The sequence below is a fragment of the Rhagoletis pomonella genome, unplaced genomic scaffold, assembly GCF_013731165.1.
Source record: "Rhagoletis pomonella isolate Grant_MI unplaced genomic scaffold, Rhpom_1.0 Rhpom_scaffold_00014, whole genome shotgun sequence".
Taxonomy (NCBI): Eukaryota; Metazoa; Arthropoda; class Insecta; order Diptera; family Tephritidae; genus Rhagoletis; species Rhagoletis pomonella.
In genome coordinates, this window is record NW_023458568.1 from 3,032,490 (window position 1) to 3,057,265 (window position 24,776).

At 40.1% G+C, this 24,776-nt stretch overlaps 1 protein-coding gene across 2 annotated transcripts in view; it reads left to right on the forward strand.

Moving 5' to 3' along the window:
- Positions 1-19,030: 19,030 nt before the first annotated feature.
- Positions 19,031-24,776, forward strand: part of LOC118749173 (E3 ubiquitin-protein ligase listerin-like) — a gene marked incomplete in the record, with an annotated part of 227,841 nt that continues 222,095 nt past the window's right edge. For both annotated transcript variants that reach the window (XM_036483948.1, XM_036483949.1), the window contains 1 exon segment: positions 19,031-19,787. In XM_036483948.1, the coding sequence (XP_036339841.1) occupies positions 19,123-19,787 (665 nt within the window).

The window sequence follows — 24,776 nt, forward strand, 5'->3', positions numbered from 1 at the left end:
TTTTTTTAAAATATGCCACTTATCACTTATATTTTGTGTTACATATTATATTTTCAATGCTCACATGTGTATTTTATGTTTTTATTATATATTATTATTCACCAATTAATTAAGTAAAACGCGTTTATAAATTTGTGTTCACGTTTTGCCACTTTACACAAACAAATAGAAATAACAATGGCCGACAGTAAGAGCAAATATGTGCTGCCATACGTTTTAAAAGTAGATACGCCACTATTAAATGATTTTATTAAAACGCGGCCAACACAAAAAGGAGTTGTGCGTAAAATCGTCATATTTTTATGGCAACCGTATTCCAAAGGTATTTCTTTTATTCTCTTCTTATTTTTTCGCATGCAGAAGCTAGCACTGCATTTTTTCGCGTCTTTTACTATTAAATACACTTACAAACCGTATTATTTCCTTTTTTATTTCTTCTTTTTTTTAATATACTTCCATAAATTATGAAATTTTTTTATATAAAATCGCGCGATTTCTGTTTGTTTGTGAAAAGTGGTAAAACGTGAACACAAATTTATAAACGCGTTTTACTTAATTAATTGGTGGATTATATATAATAAAAGCATAAAATACGCATGTGAGCATTGAAAATATAATATGTAACACAAAATATAAGTGATAAGTGGCATATTTTAAAAAAAATAGGGGGTGGTAGTGGACATTATTTAACAACTAATTGCTAAAATACTATTAGCAATTATATTGTGAGAGTGAACAATTCATGTTGAGGAGGCCTCCCCCAACATCCTCACCAAGTTTCATGACGACATCGACGAGACGGAGCTTCATCTGCCTCGGGAGACACGCACAACACTCGCTCAACTTCGCTCCGGCTACTGCAGCAGGTTGAACTCCTACTTGAGTAGGTTGGATCAGGATGTGCCGAATGAGTGTCCGGCATGCGGAGAGACCCCACACGACTCGAAACACATCTTCGCATGCCCGGAAAACCCGACAACCCTAACGGCCTTGTCCCTGTGGACAAACCCCACAGAAGCTGCACGCTTCCTAGGGTTGCCGTTAGTGGAACTTGACGACAACGACTGAGATACCAACCGATCTGGGCGGGGTTGCTATAGCCGCTACAACAACAACAACAACGAAATTCCTTATACTTTCGCTGAAATTTCGATTGGTTCGGTTTTGGAAAGCCCACCCCAAAATATAATTGATAAGTGGCATATTTTAAAAAAATTAGGAGGTGATAGTGGAGATTATTTAACAACAAATTGCTAAAATACTATTAGCAATTATATTGTGAGAGTGAACAATTCATGTTGAAGAGGCCTCCCCCATCATCCTCACCAAGTTTCATGACGTAGGTAATTCCTTATACTTTCGCTGAAATTTCGATTGGTTCCTTTTTGGAAAGCCCACCCATGAATATTAAACATAATTAAAAGTGTAAATACTAAAGATTAAAAAGTTGAGCTATTCAAATTACGAGAAATGTATGTGGCGTACGTTTGGGAGAGTGAGCCTTTTTACTCCAGAATGCGTGTGCAGTGGCTCTCATTGCTATACGTGTATTAGTAAGATTTGTTGCCCCCTTCCCGTGTGCTCATGATTTTCCCCTGATCGCTTGCCCATACGGGCAAAAAAGCCCATACGGGCAAAAGTGCCCATGTCTGAATAAGGCTATACTGCACGGTGTGGTGCGTGACGAACGCTAAGCCAGCACCATTATCTCACTCGCGATCTCGACGGTGCACGTTGTATCCGGCACAATTCAACAATGTTGCGTTGCTGTGCAACATCGTCTCTTGCACCGCAGCTATCAATATACCATGCCTTCCCATGAAAACGGTTATCTCCTCGATCTTGCTCTGAAGTCCGTTACATTTAAATTGCAGGAGCTTCATGTGGTTTGGGAGACGTGTTGTTCAGCCTCATTGTGTAAGTCGCAAATTAGGCTAAATTGTACGACTCGACAACATTGGCATTGTCTACTGTCGTGCTGAAATAAATAAACGACGAAAATTATCGAAAATTGTACAGTGCTGTCAAGTTTTTCCGTTTTAATACACTAGTCGAGTGGAAATTTTAGGCAATGACGTGAAATTTTCGATACGATTCGACTCTCGAAAAACGACTTGCATTCGACACGACTCGCGCAATGAGGGTGATTATGCGGGGTGTAAGAGATGTGTGTGCCGTGCCGCCATTGGCTTTGTGCGCTGCTGTGAAGGTTGCCGCCCTGTGGTGGTAGTGGGTGGCGTTGCAATTGGGGTTTGCGATCGAGCGGCGCAACGGGTTCCTCGTAGTTCCTCGTCCAAGCTCGCGTGGAGCGCAGACCTAAACATGCCCTAAAGTGGCACCAGCCAAGGCAGGTGTTGCCTTTGACTGATGTCACGTTACGGAATATCCTGGTATGACATACCGTGCAGATTGTAGGAGGAACCAGGAGTTGTTAGCGGCGGCGTATGGGTGGTTGTTCGGTTGTGTCTGTTGTGTGGTCTGTCGTGGTTGTGGTGTGGTCTATTGTATTGTTGTCTTGTTGTGTTGTCGTCCACTGCCGATGGGTCCGTAGTCCTGAGCAGACTCTGAGGTGTCTCCACCCGCCGCAAGCATTGCACTTGACTGAGGTGGAGTTGTGGTTTAGTCGTCTCTGGCATACACAGCAGGTGTAGGCCCTGGGTTTGACTCGATGCCAGCCCTGAGCAGAAGAATACGTAGCAAATGTAGCCCTATGGGCGAACAACTTCTGAGATACTTAGCCGACCTAAACGGGGTTAGTTACGAAGAAAAAAATCAGGAGAAACCAGAATGTGTAGCTATAGGAACCTAAATAAATCAATTGTAAGAGACGTTCCCACGACAGTCGGGCCTACGTAACCGGAACGACCCAGATTTATATCTGGCCAAGGACTGTCACTCCAGCAACACTCCCCAAAAAGTCTTTGGGGAATTTGTATGCTGCTACAACAACAACAACAACAATTGTAAGAGACAACTACCTACTGCCGTTGATAAAAGATTGCTTGGAATACCTTGGTGAGAACAAAATATTTACAGACCTCAAATCAGGGTTTTATCAAATTAAAATGGCCGAAGAATCTATTAAATATACCTCGTTCGTAATACCTAATGGCTAGTACGAGTTCTTAAGAATGCCTTTTGGACTTAAGAATGGGCCAACTATTTTCCAAAGATTCATCGCAAAAATTTTGAAGAAATTTATAGGAAGAAACGAAATAATAGTTGATATGGACGATATTATAATTGGGAGTAAAAGTATGACTGATTACCTTAATTTACTTCAGAGTACTAGAGTAACTAGCGCAACACGGCCTCCAAATAAAACTTAGGAAATGTAAATTCGTATACAACGGAATTGTACACCTCGGATACAATGTATCGGAAACCGGCATAATACCTTCCGAACACCACATAAAAGCTATAACAAATTTTACGGTCCCCAAAAGTCAGCGAGAGTCGCAATCGTTCATAGCGTTGTGCTCATATTTCAGAAAATTCGTAGAATCTTTTTCAGTACTGGGCCGTCCGCTTTATAACTTTCTGAAGAAAAACACAAAGTTCGAATTCGACAACGAATGTAGGGAAACTTTTGAAAAACTAAAAAACAAATTAGTATCGAGCCCAGTACTAGCAATATACAGAGTGTCCCAGAACTCAACGTCAAGCCGAAATGGGGTGACAGGATTGATTGTAACCATCATGAGAAAAATCAGGAAAAGAATCTATCCGAAGCAGTTTGAAAATTATGGACATTTAAGAAAAACCTAGAAATTTGGTCAAACTGGAACCATTTTTCAGTTGTTGTGGTTAATTTTTATTATTTTTGTTCATTTAAACTTTGGAACCTTAACCCTAAATAACATTTCTAGAACCTAAGTCAAAAATAATAACACAATTGCCCCAAGTTTTCTAGAATTAATAAATTTAACAAATTGTTAAACTATGAATTTAAAAGTCTTATAATTTGTCGACTTTGAAAGGGCCTCCTTTAAATAAAATGTACTAAAGTGCCTTGGCAAGTGCTATTAAAAGTTCGGGCATTTAATCAGGATTGTAAAATGGAACAATACTTGTTAGTTTCATACTAAAAAAACGAGTAAAAAAATAAAAACCTCAAGTAACCCGATTTTTGCTAACCCATTTACTCAGTTCAAATGTTTTTTATTCGCACAAGCTCTTGGTAGGTTATTAATTTTACGGCAAAATGATGAGAGAGATGGATAGTGAACATGTTTGCCATGATCGAGCGAGACTGATAGTGACGCCACGCAGTGAGACGGAGATGCGTCGTTTAAACGCGTGCGAATGAAACAGATACAGTCGCCATACCAAGCAAATGGCTACGCTACCAGTCTGACGCTGTAACGGCAACACTGCAGTTAGTACGTTTCGCTCATTCGTCTAAAGCGCACCTTTCCGTATTCGCTTGTGTTGATTTAGTACTGACAACTTTGGCTTTTTGGTCTTGGATTTTTGTGAATTGGACTTGTTGATTACATACCGGCAACTTTGGCTTCTCTCTTTTGGAATTGGACTTTTGTGTTGGCATCCTTGTTATCTACCATGCCTACGCGCTACACTTCACAAGAATATGCGAACATGCACCTCATTTATGGAGAATGCAGATGCAACGCAAGTGCCGCCGCCAGACTTTATCGGGAAAGATATCCAAATTTAGAGCGCTATCCGGATCACCGCGTGTTTGTTAATGTGCACCGTTCACTCACAGAGGGCGGGCAGTTCCCGAACCAAATACGGGCTGGAGGTAGAGCTCGCTTTCGTTACGAGGAAGAAGTGTTGCAAGAGGTCGCAGATGATACAAGTATTTCCGTTCGTGGAATTGAAGAAAGAACGGGAATACCCAAAAGCACAGCATCCGTATTTTATAAAGGGCATCCACTCTCGAGGATATGCCCGGCTAATAAGTAGATCTTTTTTAAGAAGATGTAGGGCGTGTATTGAGGCTGATGGTAAACAATTTGCACATTTATTGTAATAAAAAATGTTATTTCCCTACCTGACTTTTATTCCAATAAACTTAAACTAAACTAGGTAAAGATTTTTCATTATTTTCTTAATTTTACTTTCTTTTGTTCGTTCGCTCATGGCAGACATTTCCACTATCCATCTCTCTCATCATTTTGCCGTAAAATTCAGAACCTACCAAGAGCTTGTGCGAATAAAAAACATTTGAACTGAGTAAAATGGGTTAGCAAAAATCGGGTTACTTGAAGTTTTGATTTTTTTACTCGTTTTTTTTTTAGTATGAAACTAACAAGTATTGTTCCATTTTACAATCCTGATTAAATGCCCGAACTTTTAATAGCACTTGCCAAGGCACTTTAGTACATTTTATTTAAAGGAGGCCCTTTCAAAGTCCACAAATTATAAGACTTTTAAATTCATAGTTTAACAATTTGTTAATTTTACAATCCTGATTAAATGCGCGGACTTTTAATGGCACTTGCCAAGGCACTTAAGTACATTTTTTTTTTTAAAGGAGGGCCTTTCAAAGTCGACAAATTATAATTTTTGATCGTCGTGCTAGGCGGTCGTGTTAGAGAGTGCTCTGGTGCAGTAAAGGGATTTTTCACATTGTGATCAACATAAAAAACTCTATTATGACACACAATTGAGCGAAAGGTTACATATGTAAATAAATGTTAAAAAATAAAGGTGATTTTTAATAAACATTCTTAAAAGAAATAAATTAAATCTCATAAATACATACATGCATACATGCATACGTGTTTACTTGTCGCGAAATTAACAAAACGGCAAACCAAAGCGCAGTGAAGTGGGTGGATGACAGCAATAAAAACAAAATATATTGACATTAACGGAGCCTGCAGTTGTCTTGCAGTGACTAAGCCCAATGGATGAGTGTGACAGGTGCCACAAGGGCATACGGGGGGATGGTGGTATTCGCTGTAAGGGTGTGTGCGGTAGAGTTTACCATAAAACAAAAGCGTGTGCAGCCATAGATGAGTACTGCCTGCAAGGCTTAGTTAATTGCCCCTTTCTGAGATTTATGTGTCATGATTGTGTTACATACATATCTAATGTTGATGATGCTCTTAAGCAGATGCTCGACATAGCGAATAGCAATAAAATAAATATTTGCGAACAAAAAAGTGAAATTGAGGAGCTAATAAGTAATCACAATAAGGAGATCGCTGCATTATTGGCAAACAATGATAAAGAAATTAAGAGAGTGGTGGACAATATTAAAAAAGTAAACAGGGAGAAAGATGAGCTGATTAAGAGGGTAGAAAAACTGTGCACGGTTAATAAAGAGCATTTTGAAAAATCTGCTGAAAGTTTATCTAAGCAAAGAGAGGAGATAATACAGGAAGTAAGAAAAGTTGGGGAACAAAATACAAATACAGGAAAAACTAAGATGTCCTATTCAACAGCTCTGAAAAGTGTCCCACCAATTATTGTCAAACCAAAGGCGAAGCAAGCGGTTGATATAACAAAAAAAGACTTAAATAAGATTGATGCTACTGATATGAAAATTAATAAGGTAATAGATAAAAATAATGGGTCAGTTGTTATTAGGGCAAACGACAATTCTGAGAAGGACAAAATTAAGAATACTCTGCAAAAGAAGTTAGACTTAGCGGTATATGAAATTATGGAATCTAAGATCATTAATCCAAAAATTAAAGTCACCAATATGAGTGAGGAGTATAGTGATGTTGAAATAGTTGCCAAAATAAAATCTCAAAATGAGTTTCTTAAAAATGCTAATTTAAAATGCCTGAAGGTTTTTAAACAAAAGAAAAATTACAGTTCAAGGCACACCTTTAGTGCAATAATTAGCATTGATCATGATAAATACTCTGAAGTGTTGAAACATGCAAGACTTAACATTGGATGGGATCAATGTGGAGTATATGATGGACAAAATGTTAAAAGATGTTTTAAATGTCTAGGGTTCAACCACAACGCAGACACCTGTACTAAAAAGCTGAGGTGCGGCCGTTGCTTGGGGGAACACAAATCTGAAGAATGTGAGGTCCGGGTGGCCAATCCGGTATGTGGTAACTGTGTAGACGCCAATAACGATCTCGGATTCAAGCTAGACACTAAACATAGCATATTCAGTAAAGAATGCCCTGTGTACCAAAGAAAGCTCAAACTGCAAAAGGAGCGTACCGGCTACTAGCAACCAACTCTAGAGAATGCTTATCGAAAACCAACAAAAGACTTGAAGTTAAGCTGAGGAGTTACGACCAATCAATACCTTACCAAATCTTGAGGTCTTAGAAACAGTGGTAAAAAATCAGCTGGTTGAGTATATTGAAACCAATAATATATTAATCAAAGAACAGTCTGGGTTTCGGGCAAAACATTCATGCGAAACGGCTCTCAATTGGGTTATATCTCAATGGAAAGAAGATTTGAGGGGGAAAAAAGTTATAGTTGCAGTATTTATTGACTTGAAAAGAGCGTTTGAAACCATTGATCGAGGGTTACTGTTGGGTAAGTTACAGCAAATAGGCATCAAGAAGGTTGAGCTGAAATGGTTTGAGAGCTTTTTAACCAACAGGAAGCAGCACACAGTCATAGGGGAAGTGTTGTCTGACGATTTGCTCGTGGATATTGGACTTCCACAGGGTTCAGTGCTAGCGCCTATTCTGTTCAACATTTATATCAACGATATTTTATCATCAATCAGGTATTGTAAGATAAGATTGTTTGCTGATGATGCATTGTTGACCATAAGCGAAGATGATTTAGGCGCAGCTATCCATAAAATGCAAAACGACTTGGACTCACTGTATATCTGGTTATGCAAAAATAAGTTAATGTTAAATGTAAAAAAGACAAATTTTATGGTAATTTCTTCATCTAATAAAACGAGTCTAGAACAACATGAGTTACATGTTAAGAACGAAAAAATTTCAGAAGTAACTACAATTAAATATCTTGGTATTCAAATTGACAATAAATTAAAATTCCATGATAACATTGACCATATTGTGAATAAAACGTCGAAAAAAATTGGATTTATGAAAAGAACATGCAAACATCTAAGTAGGAGATATAAAGTCATAGTTTATAGATCAATTGTCGAACCACACTTCATATACTGCCCTACTATTTTGTTTATAACATCGGACACGCAGATAGATAAGTTACAAAAAATGCAAAATAGGGCTATGAGACACATTCTTAACGCCCGATACGATACCAGCATCTCGTCAATGCTGAATGAGTTAAACTGGCTAAATGTGAAACAATTAATTTTCTTCCACTCAATGAAATTTATTTATAATATTAAGAATGGAGCCCTTCCAAAATATTTGAGTGACAACTTTAGGTATAGTAGTGACACTCACACCTATAAAACAAGAGTTAGGGATAATTTTAAACTCCCATTCTGCCAAACGGAAAACCTAAAGCAAGATTTGTACTATAAAGGTTTAAAAACATACAACGAACTGCCGGCAAATATAAGAAGCTGCAACAGCTTACAACAATTCAAAAGTCGATTATACCACCACTGCAAAATATATGTATAGAATGAAATGATAAAAAATTTTATTTTAAAGGATTGCTGCTTGATCCAGTAGAGAGGGTCGGCATGGAAACTAGTCCTTTCCATTCGCCCTACAGTACGGCTCAAGATCTAGATCCTTTCCAGTAGAGAGGGTCGGCATGGAAACTAGTCCTTTCCATTCGCCCTACAGTACGGCTCAAGATCTAGATCCTTTCAGACCACTTGTATAACAGGAATATTTAAAGATAGATTGGCTCGGAAACTAGTACTTTCCGACTGATCACAAATTACTTTATAGCCTTTACATATGACCACAAAGCCTGAAGTGAAGTTGCGACTTGGAATAAAGTCCACAGCAATGGTACAGGAAGTGCGGCTCTGGAACTCGTCCTTTCGGGCCGCCCACCTAAACAGTACCCAACATTCGGGCTGCTCGGGATCCCGTCCATTCAGACAGCCACGGTCACACTTATAATTTAATTTAATATAATTAATAAAATTACCTTGTTTAAATGTATATATATTTGTACAGGATAAATGTTAGGATAGTCCTCTCAAAAAAATGTGTAAGAACAAAATATGTAGTGAAATAAGAATATTGTTTTCATGTATGATTGTGATCCTGTGATGTAATGTATGCATATATCAATATAAAAACTATAAACCCAAAATTGTACCAAATAAAATAGTAAGCAAATATTGTAAATTTTCAGACTTGTTATAGGCCTTTAAAGGCTGTCAATAAATGAATAAATAAATAAATAAATAAAAATTTTAAATTCATAGCATAACAAATAGTCTTTATGGTAGAAAACTTGGGGCAATTGTGTCATTATTTTTGACTTAGGTTCTAGAAATGTTATTTAGGGTTAAGGTTCCAAAGTTTAAATGAACAAAAATAATACAAATTAACCACAATAACCGAAAAATGTTTACAGTTTGACCAAATTTCTAGGTTTTTCTTAAATGCCCATAATTTTCAAAGTGCAAGGGATAGATTTTTTTTCTGCTTTTTCTCATGATGGTTACAATCAATCCTGTCACCCCGTTTCGGCTTGACGTTGAGTTCTGGGACACCCTGTATAACAAAGAAACAGAGTTACACAGTGACGCAAGCATTCATGGGTTTGGGGCGATTCCGTTACAGAAATAAAATGATGGTCATGGTAGCCACTTTTCCAAAAGAACTTCCGAAGCGGAAAGCAGATACCACAGCTTCGAATTAGAAACTTTAGCAGTAATCTATGCACTACGCCGATTATATTTAGAGGGGATTAAATTTAAAGTAATAACTTATTGTAATTCTCTTACCCTAACGCTTAGCAAAAATTAGTGAACAGCCGAATAGTAAGATGGGCGCAAGATTTGGAGAATTACAACTACACGACATCACACCGAGCAGGCACAAAAATGCCACATGTAGATGCACTTAGTAGAGTTGAACTAGACCACGAAAACTTACTCGCGGTAATAGACAGTGAAAATATAGATTTTCAATTACAAATAATGCAGTCCAGAGATCAAAACATAGTGAGTTTGAAAAACAAGTTAGAAAATGAGAATAAGGAAAATTTTATGGTGGAAAACGGCGTCGTACTCAACAAAGACTAAGATGTCCGGCAGGACATAAGGTGTCGAAAAATCTTACCAAACAATTAAAGACAACTTTTGGTTCCCGGACATGAAAAATAAAATAAGCCACTTTAAGCAAATTGCATAAAATGCATTATGTATTCAGCCCATAATAGACCAAACGAAGTATGTGAAGTTATACAAAGAATTAACAACAAGCACTAAGGAAGTTACTGCCGTACTTAATAAATACCTTAAATATTACAGCCGACCACATAGTTGCATAACAGACAGAGGTAGTTGCTTACATCGACACAGTTTGAAGATTATTTAGTAGACAAAAACATTACTCATGTTAAGGTAGCAGTACATTCGCCCTAAGCGAATCGGCAAGTAGAAAGAGTTAACCGAAGCCTAGTAGGAATGCTAGCTAAACTCAGTGATCCGATACAACATGCCAACTGGGTAAAGCAACTAGCAAAAATTGAACTCGCTATAAATAACTCAGTAAATAGATCAATTGTAACAACTCCAAGCCATGCCCTATTTGGTGTGTAACAAAGAGGCGAAATATTAGACAAACTTACTGAATACTTAGACGAATACACTCCCACGTCAGGCGGTTCTACGTACCGTAATGTCTGCAATGCTTGCGAGGGGTGGAGTCACCTCAGAGTCTGCTCAGGATTACGAACACATCGGCAGTGGACCAGATCGTATGTGGCCCCCTGCTGCTCAAACAGCAGCCTCCACGGCTAACCCCACTCCACCTGAGCATCCCCACACAAACACCACAGCACAACAACATAACAACACAATAGACCACACCACAACTACGACAGACCACAGAACACACAACCCCACCACCACCCACACGCCGCCGCCAACAACTCTTGGTTCCTCCTACAATCTGCACTAAATGTCAGACCAGGATATTCCGTAATGTGACAGCAGTCAAGTGCAATACCTGCCTTGGCTGGTGCCACTTTAGGGCATGTTCAGGTCTGCGCACCACGCGAGATTGGACGAGGAACTTCGAGGGCCCGTGTTGTGCTGCATGGTCGCAAACCTCAACTGCGACGCCACCCACTACCACCACAGGGCGGCAAACCTCAGCAGCGCACACAGCCAATGACGTCACGGCCACACACATCTCACACCCCGCATCACCACACGTCTCCCGAACCACATGAAGGTCCTTCAATTTAACTGTAACGGGCTTCAGAGCAAGATCGAGGAGATAACCGCCTTAATGGGAAGGCATGGTATATTGATTACTGCGGTCCAAGAGACGAAGTTGCACAGCAATTCAACATTGTTGAATTGTGGCGGGTACAACGTGCACCGTCGAGATCGCGAGCGAGATAATGGTGGTGGCTTAGCGTTCATCACGCACCACACCATGCAGCATCGTCTCATCGAAGCAGACCTCGACCGCAGGGATACCACCCTAGAATGTCAAGGCTTTGCTATCCGGTCAGGAGATGTTGAGTTGGAAATATTTAACGTGTACATACCCCCTGTCACCTGCTGCCCGGCAGGATATCACCCTGACAGGTGCGGTCCTCAGAGGTGAAAACCGTATGGTAGTAGGTGACTTTAATGCGCACCCCGATCTTCCGCACTGAAGCCTGTCAAACGATCGTAGGGGAACTGACTTGGCTGAGCAGATAGACGATTCGACATTCTGCACAATGAACGACAACGCACCCACCTGGATTATGGGCAGCTGCTGCAGCTCGCCAGTAATAACAATAGTCAGCGCTGATCTGATAAACAGCATATCATGGCGACCTAGGCTGACTTTGGCATCAGACCATCTGCCTATAGTCATCTCGATCGATAAACCAACCGACTTTGCTTCTGCGGAACACCGGACCTATATCAACTTTTCTAAAGCTAATTGGAAAGGCTTCGCGGAATTTACTAAAAACCCGTTCGCCGCTCTCCCCACACCAACCGACGACCACCTTGGTGAACGTAAGTTCCCCAGGTCTGTCACCGCTGCTGCAGCTCGCTTCGTAGCGGCAGGATGTATTACGAACCCACGTCCAAGTTTCCCTGACGAAACGGCTGTTCTACCCGATGAGCGTGACAGCCTTCGTCAGGCCGATCCTGGAGATCCCCGTATCAGGGATCTCAACGCGGAGATTCGGCAACTAGTGAACGTATATAAGCGGAAGAAGTGGGAAGAGCATCTGAAGACCTGTAACTTCACCTCTGGTGTGAGTAAGCTTTGGTCAACCGTGAGGTCACTGTACAATCCGACGAAGCACGACGACAAAATCGAGATTGACTTTGGTGACCACGCTTCGTCGGACCCGGAGCGATGCACGAGCTATTTTAGCCGGCAATTTATTCTGCATCCTCCGGTGGATAAAGCCAAACGTCGAGTGACCATTAGGTTGCACAAAATAGGAAAACCCAGTGCGCCTCTTGTTTTCACCAGCGGTGAGGTAAGGGTAGCCATCGGGAAGGCGAAAGCCTCCAAAGCCATTGGACCCGAGGGAATATGGATGTTGATGCTGAAAAATTTGGGTCCTGCGGGAGTAGCATACCTAACGGAGGTCCTCAACCGGTCTATGGCCACTCTCGTCATTCCAGACATCTGGAAAATGGGGAGATGGGTCCCACTGCTCAAACCGGGGAAACCAGCCAACAAAAGAGAGTCTTATCGCCCGATAACTCTCCTTTCCCCGGTAGCGAAGACACTCGAGGCCCTGCTGCCCCCGTATATTGCGAACCACCTGGCCCCAGCGAAGCATCAGCATGGGTTCCGTAAAGTGCATAGCATAACAACAGCACTTAAAGCCATAAACACTCAAATAACTCGTGGCCTAAACCGAAACCGCCCCTGTGAGAGAACTATTCTAGTAGCGTTGGACCTGTCCAAGGCGTTCGACACTGTCAGTCATTCAACGCTACTAGAAGATATAGAGGACTCCTCACTCCCACAGGGACTCAAACGGTGGTCGGCGAATTAATGAGTGGTCGACACTCGTCAGTAATTTTTAGAGACAAAACTAGCAAGCCACGTAAAATTAAACAGGGAGTACCACAGGGTGTTGTCCTGTCCTCGCTACTGTTTAATTATTACATCTCAAAGCTACCTCAACCACCAGAGGGTGTTAATATTGTCTCGTATGCTGACGATTGTTCGATCATGGCGTCTGGGAATGAAATCGATGACTTGTGCTCGAAAGTAAACGGTTATCTCGCCGAACTTTCTCGATTCTTCACTGCAAGGAGCCTTGCCCTATTCCCTGCGAAATCCTCAGCAACCCTTTTCAACACCTGGACGAAGGAGGTCAGACTGCAACTGGGTATTCACGTGGATGGCGTAACAATACCGACGGTGAATAACCCCAAAATACTCGGAGTAACATTCGACAGCCGGCTCTCCTTCTCTGCGCACGCAACCGCTATTGTCAATAAAGTACAGAGCCGCAACAAGGTCCTCAAGTCGCTATCCGGCAGTACTTGGGGCAAAGACAAAGAAACGTTGCTGGCAACATACAAGGCAATAGGCCGGCCGGTTTTAAACTACGCAGCACCAGTGTGGTCGCTGGGGACTAGGAGGACGCAGGATGAAGCTACAGACAACACAGAACACCGCACTCAGGACAGCGACTGGATGCCTCCTAATGTCGCTAGAACACCACCTTCATGACGAGGCAAAAATGCTCACAGTCAAGGAGCATAACTTAATGCTCTGCAAGCAGTTTATGATTGGGAGCCACAGATGTGGACACCCAAACAGACAGCTGCTTGCAGAGGAGCCCTCGCCTAGGCACGTCAGGAGACATCTATACGAACTGACGGACGAAGTCCAGAGGTTCATTAAGCAGCCTCTGGACCCGTCATCATACCGACTGGCCCTGAACGGCATTCACAGGGAGTCAGTCTCAAGTTATGTAGACTCTAGACCTGAGAATGCACACAACCACCGGACATTGACGAGACGGACAAGAACCACAATAGCCCAACCTCGCTCTGGCTACTGCAGCAGGTTAAACCCATACCTGAGCAGACTGAACACGGATGTGCCAACTGAGTGTCCGGCATGCGGAGAGACCCCTCATGACTCGAAACATCTCTTCGCATGCCCGGAAAACCCGACAACCCTAACGGCGTTGTCCCTGTGGACCGACCACGAAGAGGCTGCACGCTTCTTAGGGCTGCCGTTAGAGGAACTCGACGACAACGACTGAGATATCAACCGATCTAGGCGGGGTTGTTGTAGCCGCTACAACAACAACAATAGCAGCTACTACAGGCAAGTACAGCAACTTTTGATGAAATAGCCGCAAAAGCTCTTTCTCTTGAATTCGCTAGGTTGAACGCTAAAGAGCTGAACACGCGAGTGGCAAATATTAGTGAGGGCGGTACTCCAGATATCAACAAAATTTCGAAGTTCAAGAAAGGGAAACGCCCAACCCATCATCAAAGCCCTTCAAGATTAATTAGAAAGAACTGGGTATGGAATGCCTGTGCATCCGATGTGGGAGGTCTAACCACATAACAAAAGAGTGCCGCGTCAACAAGTCGAACCTGTGGTGCTCCCACTGTAACAAGTAAGGACACGTCAACAAAGTGTGTATTTCAACTCGCCTTGGGAAAAGTAAGTCAACTAAAAAGGTACACCAGATTCAAAGCATCGACTACGACGTTTGCAGGATTACTAATTCTTTAAGTGACTTATGCATGTCCCGCATAAACAAAGAACAGCGAACACACACACGCACTTGTATATTAAACTCCCGCCCAAAACCAAGTGCAGCGAATAAACACACGCACTTGTGCTTAAAAATAATTCGTTCGCTCTTCATTGGGTATGCATTTTTTAATGCACTTCTCAACTGCCGCAGAACAAAACCTACTAAAGTAGTTAATTGCTGGCACTCCAAATCATGCTCAACAAACTCGCTTGATACATCACAACTCCTCCGGAGTTGTCTCACGGGGCTCTGTATTGCTGTCGGCATACAGTGGTGGTACAAGAGCTACCATTGGCCACAGCGCCTACCCAATTTTCTAACTTAAATAAATAACCGGTGCTCAACACTCCCGCTTGACGCACACCCCAAAAACTCTTATAGAGTTTAAGCGGCAAAGCCACAGCGCTACAAGCCGTAGGGACTGCATGACTTACAACCATGCAGAGGTGGTAACTGATGGCTATCATCGGCCCCGACGCCTACCCAAAACATTTTTGCTTTAATAAATTTTTATGCAAATACATTCATCCTGGTCCTGCCCTCTCACTGAGTTATGCTTGGTCCTTCGAGCCGGATACTCGCGGCTTATTTTACATCTGCTAGACGACAAGTCGTCTAGGGGGGCCAGGATGTTTAAGCGACTTATGCATGTCCCGCATAAACAGCGAACACACACACGCACTTGTATATTGCACTCCCGCCAAAAACCAAGTGCAGCGAATAAACACACGCACTTGTGCTTAAAAATAATTCGTTCGTTCTTCATTGGGTATGCATTTTTTAATGCACTACTCAACTGCCGCAGAACAAAACTTACTAAAGTAGTTAATTGCTGGCACTCCAAATCATGCTCAACAAACTCGCTTGATGCATCACAACTCCTCCGTAGTTGTCTCACGGGGCTCTGTATTGCTGTCGGCATACAGTGGTGGTACAAGAGCTACCATTGGCCACAGCGCCTACCCAATTTTCTAACTTAAATAAATAACCGGTGCTCAACACTCCCGCTTGACGCACACCCCCAAAAACTTATAGAGTTTAAGCGGCAAAGCCACAGCGCTACAAGCCGTACGGACTCTGCATGACTTACAACCATGCAGAGGTGGTAACTGATGGTTATCATTGGCCCCGACGCCTACCCAAAACATTTTTGCTTTAATAAATTTGTATGCAAATACATTCATCCTGGTCCTGCCCTCTCACTGAGTTATTCGCTAATAGGCGTCGAGATGTACTGCAAGTTTCCAGATCAGAGCGTCTCTTTCAAGTGCAATGCTTGCGAGGGGTGGAGTCACCTTAGAGTCTGCTCTGGACTACGGACACATCGGCAGTGGACCACGTCTTTTGTGACCCCCTGTTGCTCTAACAGAGCAGCCTCCACGGCTAACCCTAGTCCACCTGAGCAGTCCCACCCGAACACCACAGTACATCAACATAACACAATAGACCACACCACAACCGCTAACAGAGCAGCTTCCGCGGCTAACCCTAGTCCACCTGAGCAGTCCCTCACAAACACCACAGCACAACAACATAACACAATAGACCACACCACAAAACTGCAGTTGCTCTTGTGTGGTGCATTGATATTTTCCACGTCTGTTACTAGACGAATTCATAATAAAATGAAATAAAATTTCCTATTATAAAATTACTTACTTTTCCGGCGTTTCGTAATCCATTGATGTGGTGTATTTTATTTAAAATAAATCCCGTCTGTTGCAGTGGAAACAGCTGTTTTACCATAGAGAAACTTTCGCCGCAATTGGCAAATAAAACTAAGTTTTCGCTTGTCATTATTGACTGTGCATACCTATGACAACAGTTGATGACACGATAATGACAATTAAACTGTGACAACTGACTGTGATAACATACGAATAGGGCTGTTAGACTTTTGTCATACCGACGTGTAAAAGTTTTCCGTTTTACAGTAAAATAGCAAGTGTATACAAATAAGGCACGTCTAATTTCTACAATGCATCCATTATATGGGGAAAATGAGCAACATCATCAGCAAAAAAAATCTCAAAAATCAACGGTAGTTTACAGCCACTTAAAACTCGTACTTTATCATACTGAAATTGAGTGAGCTACAAAACTGCATACTCAAAAAACTTTGCTTAAAAGTTTAAAATTTTGGTGAAAATTTGTCGAATTTTCCTAAATTTTGTAAGAATTTGGAATCATTAATTTACATGCCATTTGATGCAGAATGAACTATATTCCAAATTATGAACCATTTTAACAAGCTCGAGGCCCAGCAATTAAATGAAACGCAAATCTTCGTTCTATTGATATTTTAAATGTCGATATTTCGGCCTCAATCTGAGGTCATCTTCAGGAACTCTTGATTGTGCCTGGTCGACTGGTTGCTGGGCCTCAAGCTTGTTAAAAATGGTTCATCATTTAAAATTCAAAGGCCAAAAACAAAAACAAAAAATGAACTATATTTCTATTAAAAATTAACGAACAAAATTTATTACGAAAAAGATTACAAATATTAAAAAAACACTGTATGTAAGATCATCTCATGAAGTCTAACTGACATACTAGCGAAGATGTGTGAAATAGAAGTAAAACCCTCCCTGTTTGCCATGTAACGGTAGTTTTTGAAAAGGTGAAAAAACTATATTTAATACGTGTTCCGGGTATTAAATGTTCGGCTTCGCCGAAATTAGACTTTTCTTTTTGTTTTTTTTTATTAACAAGAGCAGTAAGAAGTTAATTCACTTCAACTAAAATTTTAAGTTGCTCGGAGCTAATTTTGGAACACATCATCCAAGATTTTCGTGAACAGAAAATGCTTCACTGAGAGCATTATTATTGAGCTAGAAAACCAAAACAAAAGCGTTAATTTGGTTTTTTTTTGCAACACAATTTAGGGTGGTATTATCACTTGCGAAGCGAATGATTTTAGCGAAGCGAACGGTTGGGCGAAGCGAAATAAAGGACAGAGAAGGCATTAAACATGTTCGCGATGCAAAGAACTTCCACAAGCTGGTAAAATATAACACTCTTAATGCATATTTAAGTTTCGTCCACCAATCCATTCGCTTCGCCAAACCGTTCGCTTCGCCAAATTCATTCGCTTCACAAGTGATAATACCGCCCTTAATTATTTTATAATTTAAATATGTATATTTTTCTTTATTCAGTGTGATATAAATTTTTATGCAGAGTTCTATGTGATATATTTTGCAATGCAACTTAAATGCTAATCTAGGGCAGAGTACGAATATGAAGCTCTTCAATTCCATCAATGGTACCCTAACTTCGTGTGCTCAAATCTTCACGAAAGTTTTAACGTGCTATGTACCTAAAATAAAGTAATTTACACAAAACAAATTTATAAATTGGCAAATAAATTACACTTCTTCATTGTCATTAAGTCAACGCGCTGCTCAGTCATACAAAGCAGCAGTATTGATTGAGTATCACCCGATTTACATGATTCAAGTACTTGAAAGCAATTCTTGCTCATTCTCTTTTGTGTTTTCTATTTGCTTTTACACGTTTCAATTCTGCTGAATTCAAGTTTTTGGTTCTTTAAATGGGAAGCAACGAAAATGCCAAAAGCAAAGCAAGAAAGTTGAAACGACTTGACGGTACAGACGCATGTGTACTCATCCCTTTTCTTCTCACCCCCTCTCTTCCACATGCGAGCAGAATTGAATTCAATACTTGAACTGTGTAAAAGCAGTCTATGCAATAGTTGGCGTTCAACGCAGTCTCTGCTCTGAACTACTGTGCATCGCTCAGTAGGGCTGACTTCCAAAACGTATTAATGCAATGTTTGGAAACTGTTATACTGCGGTATTCAAACTGTTTGTATATGCAGAGTTGCGACACATTGCAACCATATACATTGCATATTTTAAATATTCAAAATAGCAATGAAAATTTTTTCTGAAATTTACATTTTTAAAACACCAATGGTAACCAATAACAAACGAAGCACCAACATTGTTTCTGATGCACTGATAACTTTTCTTATGCGTTTTGGAAAAGTATCCATAGTCAATATTTTGTAGCTCGGCGCTATGGAATATTATACTTTGTACGTATGCAAAGCAATTGACGTTTTGGAAGTCAGCCTAGATTACACATTGTTAACAATTTTTATCAAACTTTTTAGGAGTAACTGCCAAGAGTAGAATGTAATGTACAATGTTCGTAGTACATGCATATTTTTACGGATATTACAAAAATTATTTATTATTGCAGCCATCCAGTAGTAGTCGTAGTGCGGAGTTACTGGGTAGTCAGACCTCAATTTGCTTTCCCACACAATTAAAAAACAAGAATGTATCGAATAAAAGAATGACATCTAGTGAATACCATATAAATGAATGCACACCTAACACAAACCTTCATATCGCGATGCGGAAACTAAATAAAAAGGATCCAATTACCAAAAAAAAGGCATTGGAAGAATTGATAGACGATATAAATTACGCTAGTCTTGAAGAGGTGGGACAAATCTTATCATTGTGGTCTAAAATCTACCTCGATCTTGCCCACAATCCGGCTCATAACGTACGGGAGCTAACACAGGAGGTACAGAAAGTGTTAGCATTGAAATGTAAACGTATGATGGCGCCTTACTTGAAACAGTTGGTACCAGTTTGGCTATTTTCTCAGTTTGATAATTATGCTCCTGCTGCCAAAATTGCCCGTTCAAGTTTTTATGACATTTTTAATGCTAAATCCAATCGTATTCAAGAAGTTTGCTTGCACTGCCAGCTTGAGATTCTGGATCATATACAGGACATTCTTTCGAGGCCGCCAAAAAAATTTGATAAGCAAAGCACAGAAGATAGCAGTCTTTATCACAACTTGATTTATGGGAGTCTTGAGATGCTTGCCTTTTTCACTAAACATACTAAGACTACGGAGCTTTCTTCTAAATCCCATATAATATTGCGTATAATACTCGAGCATGAAAACTTTTGGAACTATGGAAAACGTGGCTCTAACATGTTAAGGTTAGTAATATACATACTATTAAATATTTTTATACGAGTATCCGGGGGTTCACAATGTTTCTCAACGATAGTGTCATAATGGAAAACTTTAAAGCTTTTACAAGTGTTTAGGTGATTTACAACAACAACCAAACATTTTTCAACGCTTTAAAATCTACTCTATGAAAATAAGACGGTTATGACGCAAGAATGGTAGAGAACAAGATTGCGCCAATCGAGCAGAGAGCAACTGGGTGTGTCGTTACATTGTTATGAGAATGTGAGTTTAAAGAATAATTTTATAGAATAAAAGGAAGAAGCGAACAAGTGGTTCGAAAAAGGGATGTAAAACTAGGTAGACTTGTAATCACTCTTCAGCTTCTTAAATTTGAACGCACGTTCGGTACAAGCACATTATTTAAGGTACACTTGGAACGTGGCGAAATAACTTATCGGGAAATTTTCTCTTATTTTCAAAGACATTTCAACCAGAGACCATGCTTCGACCGTTGTCTCGTATGTAATGCAGCGTTTTTGCTGCATTTAAAATGCAACATTTAGCACTTTCGAACATATGTTTTCGAAGAGCGTTCATGCTATCGCATTTAGCAAATGTACATTTACGCGAGTTCGAAATCGTATGCTTTTAACAAACAGCCTTGTTCCATTCGCTTATTCAGATCCGTATCTACTACGATCAATTCTCACGCAGAAGATAATGTGCAAAAAACCTACAGGAAAGGAAAAAAATAAATTTTAAACCAAAAATTCAATACAAAAACTTGAATTGTTTTAACCATAACCGAACATTTGTTTGTGTATATATTCATTTGTCGTTGCTGTCAATTAAAATTTCCTCACTTAATTAGGAAACAAAACAAACAGAGATGATCAGAAATTCATCCAGATTTCTATCAGCATCACATCGATGTTCAATTTGCGTAAATTTTCTTTATCCAAATAATGTAAAATAATAAATGAAATCTCAATCGGCGATCACTGAAACGCAGCTAGCCACTGTATACGCGAAGAAGCAATGTTGCCACTTTTTCTAATTAAACCATGTTCGAATCGTGGACATTTTGGAAGATCACAGGGTTGCCTTTAGCATTTAGATTCTTAATGCTAAAACGGAGTTGCATTTAGTTACATTTAGGTGACGGATTTTGTATGGATAAATGTACATTTAGAGTAGCATTTAGAGCTAAGTGCGCTAAATGTGCTTTTACAAGTAAGCAAAAACAGCCCATAACATTGTGCTCATAGAAATTCGTGTAGCCGCAACCGTCGCACAGTGTTTCGACTATATGGAGGCAGGTGGAAAAAAGTAATGGCGACAGTTACTAAAGTAAACCAGTTGGGCTTAGAGAGGCAAAAGTAAAAGTCATAAATATAAAAATTCACTTCATTTACTCACCCCTCTTCTCCACTAACGCTACATTTCACAAAAAAAAAATATCGACATAAGTTTAGTTACCTTTGGCGCTGAACCCATTAAAGAAAATGTTTCTTTTCTAACTGTAATCAATATTTTAAGTGTCGTGGAATATTCAGGTGAAAGTATTTATGATTTATTTGGAATTTTTCTATTTTTCTTCTTAAAAAATTTACTTTGAAATGTATCTGAAATTATTTCTTGAAATTCGACGTATGATTAAGACAATTGTATGTAGTTTTCGAATATATAATTAGATCTTTTCGTGCGACTTTGCAAATATATGTCATTTTATTTTTCTTAATTTTGGATTTTCAACATCTTTTTGCGTAATTTCGCTAATAAATTTTTCGAACAATGGAAAAATCTCACCAAACATTGATGGAAAGGAGAATATATACGCCTATGCAATTTTTAAGTATAAACTTTGTTTCCTGAGAGTGGAAAGCAGGAACCAAAAATTAACCGAAATTCCATAACATTTGCCTGGGCCCATATATTTCGCCAGCTGCAGACGTTATAGTCATCCGATCTTCCCCATATTTTATATTTAGATTTCTCTAATAAAATAGAGAGTACAAAATAAATTTCATCGAAATCGGAGGAAATTTTTTCTTCCGCCCACAAGAGCTACCAAATTTCATAATTCCGTATTCCTAAGTTAAGTTAGAGTACATGCCAAGTTTCAGCGAAATCGGAGCAGGTTAACTATTGTTTCCGTCTGCCTCCATATAGTCGGAACACTGTGTGTCGCCCGAAAATCAAAATATTTTGATATATTGTGTTGATTTTAGCGTCGGTTGCAAGGCGAATTTATATAAGGTGGTGTTGTTTCATCAGCTGTGAGTAGCGTTTGATTGTCAAAATTTTGTATTTCGTTAGTGAGTGAGTGAAAACGTGAGAGTGTTTGCATTTTCTGTCGCCCTTTTTCATTCGGGGAAGAATAGCTGAAATTTGACAATGGCCCGCTAAAAGCAAAAACAAAATACAAATAATTGTTGTATTTTCTCAATCGATACCACCTTATATGTATTCGCCTTGGTCGGTTGCCTCGTGTGTGTCGTTGTGTAGTGAGTTTATTGGCTTAGTTCATTGAAAACAATTGGGCTGAAAAGTTGTTTTGGTAGAAAACAAAATTTTCTTCCGTATCTTCATTTCATAACAGAGCACACACTACTGAGGTTGCCGCAATGGTTGCCTCATTTGTATTGAAGAAAAACAAGTTGCGTCAACACGTATCAAAATAATTTGTGTTGATTGCCGTGTCGGTTGCCTCCTGTTTATCGTTGTGTATTGAGTTTATTGGCTTAACTCATTGAAAACAGTTGAGCTGAAACGGTGTTTTGATAGAAAACAAAATTTTCTTCCGTATCTTCATTTCATAACAGAGCACACACTACTGAGGTTGCCGCAATTGTTGCCTCTATGGTTGCCTCGTGTATATTGAAGAAGAAAACCAGGTTGCCTCAACACGTTGCTTCAACGGTTGCCCCGTGTGTAGTCAGCCTGACGATTATAAGAAATAATAAAATTAAATATTGCTGTATAATTATTACTGAACAATGGAAAGCGGTTTTGGTCTCCTGAGACTAAAATCGTTAGACTAAAAACTTTTTCATCTTCTAATAATTATCTGGGACTTTTATTTTTTTCGTCTCACGGGACGATCATTTTACGATGGAAATTATTTACGTGTTCTCATAATAATTAAATGGAACTTCTATTTTTTCGTCTCGTGTGACGTTAAATATTTAACGCCGCGATTGTTCATGTCATCAAATCTGTATCGTTCGTTCGATTTTCAAAAATGATGCTTTACTTTTATGTGGTGTTAGGTAGGTTAGGTTAGGTTAGGTTAGGTTAGAGTGGCTGTCCGCGCAGACCGCTTATCACACGTGGGCTGGAAAAGCCCGTTGTGATACCACTGGTCAAAGTCATTTGTTTCTTTCGCTCCCTTAGTACCGAGTGCATTTTATATAGCACAAAAAGTCGAGGACGTTCGCCGAGTCCAAGTCGGCCAAACAATCTAGAAAGTACTTGTTGAAAAATTGGTTGCGCATGTTGGCCAGGGAGGGACAATGGCAGAGATAGTGTTCGATGTTCCCACCTCTTCCCCGTCTCTGCAACTGCGGCAAAAATCGTTGGTTGGATATCATAACTTTTTTCCGTGTGTGCCCATCAGGCAGTGTCCGGTGATTACCCTGACTACTAATCTGAGATAGGAGCGGTCCAGCCTAGTAAGAGCTATGGATCGCCTTATATCAATTTTTGGCCAAATTTGCCTGGTAGTATGGCAGGTGGTTTCCACAGCCCACCAGGTATTTACCTCCTCGATGAGTTCAGCCGCAATGGTGGTGTTTTTGCAGGTTACAGGTATGCCCGCATTCTGAGCAGAATTGACTTCAAATATTTCCTTCCCCTTCCTTGCCAGCTCGTCGGCTAGGCAGTTGCCAGGAATGTCCCTATGTCGAGGGAACCATACAACAATCAAGGAGCATTTTGATACCAGCAGGTTGAGTCTTCCTGCATTCTATGGTTACTATGGACGTTGTTCTGTTAGATTTGAGAGATTTGATAGCAGTCTGGATGTCAGAATAGATGACAATAGGCCGTCCTGGAGAGGCGGAGGTTATGAGCCAACGAGCCGCCTCCATTATGGCGTTTAGCTCTGCTTGAAAGACGCTACAATGGTCCGGTAAGCGAAAACTGAGGTTTAGCCCAAGTCCTTCGAAGTAAATGCCCCTACCCATGTAAAAATAAAATTTATACGGTTACTGAACACTCTATGTAAAAGTTTTAAAGTGTGGTCCCGCCCTAAGTTAAGATACACTGAACTGTACGCGTGTTGTGAATAAAAATCACTTTGGTATTTGCACATGTAAGTGGACGGACGCCTTTAATTTTCAACAAGTTAAAGCTGAAATTAGTCAAGAACGCAGAAAGTATACTTAAACGCAGTTTGTATACTCAGAATTTTTGTAGATTACTGGAGCCCTCAGTTTTGCTTACTACAGTGGGCATACCTAAAGAATACCGACTCTTGAGCTAGAGAAAAAAGAAAACGTGGACGTGGTGCACCCCTTTCTGCTGAGTTTAATGGTAAACTTTTGTTTGGCGCAAATTGACAGGGGCGGCGTTAGGGGGGGCTAAACGTGGAATTTCCAAGAATTTCAAAAGCATATATTTTGAAAACTATTGAACCGATTTTATGGACACAGTTGGAAAGGTAATTGAAGGACCTTTCATTCAATATGTATATCTATCTATATAATGCAAACATATTTTGAAAACCAACCATAAAACATTGATTTGCTCGGATAGCCTCAGCGTTATTAAAGCGCTGACTATGAAAAGTGGTAACGTATTTAACTTCATTTTCGGCAATACTAATCTCACCAAGCCGCTAAAAATTCTCTAGGTATCAGGGCATGCTGGTATACTGGGAAACGAATTGGCAGACATCGCAGCGAAAGAAGCTGCACGCCTTCCTCTAATCTACGAGCCTCGATGTATAGATACAGCAATCATTTCATGTTAGTCCGCTAAACAATCTGTAACAAAGTCAGCTGAGTGGA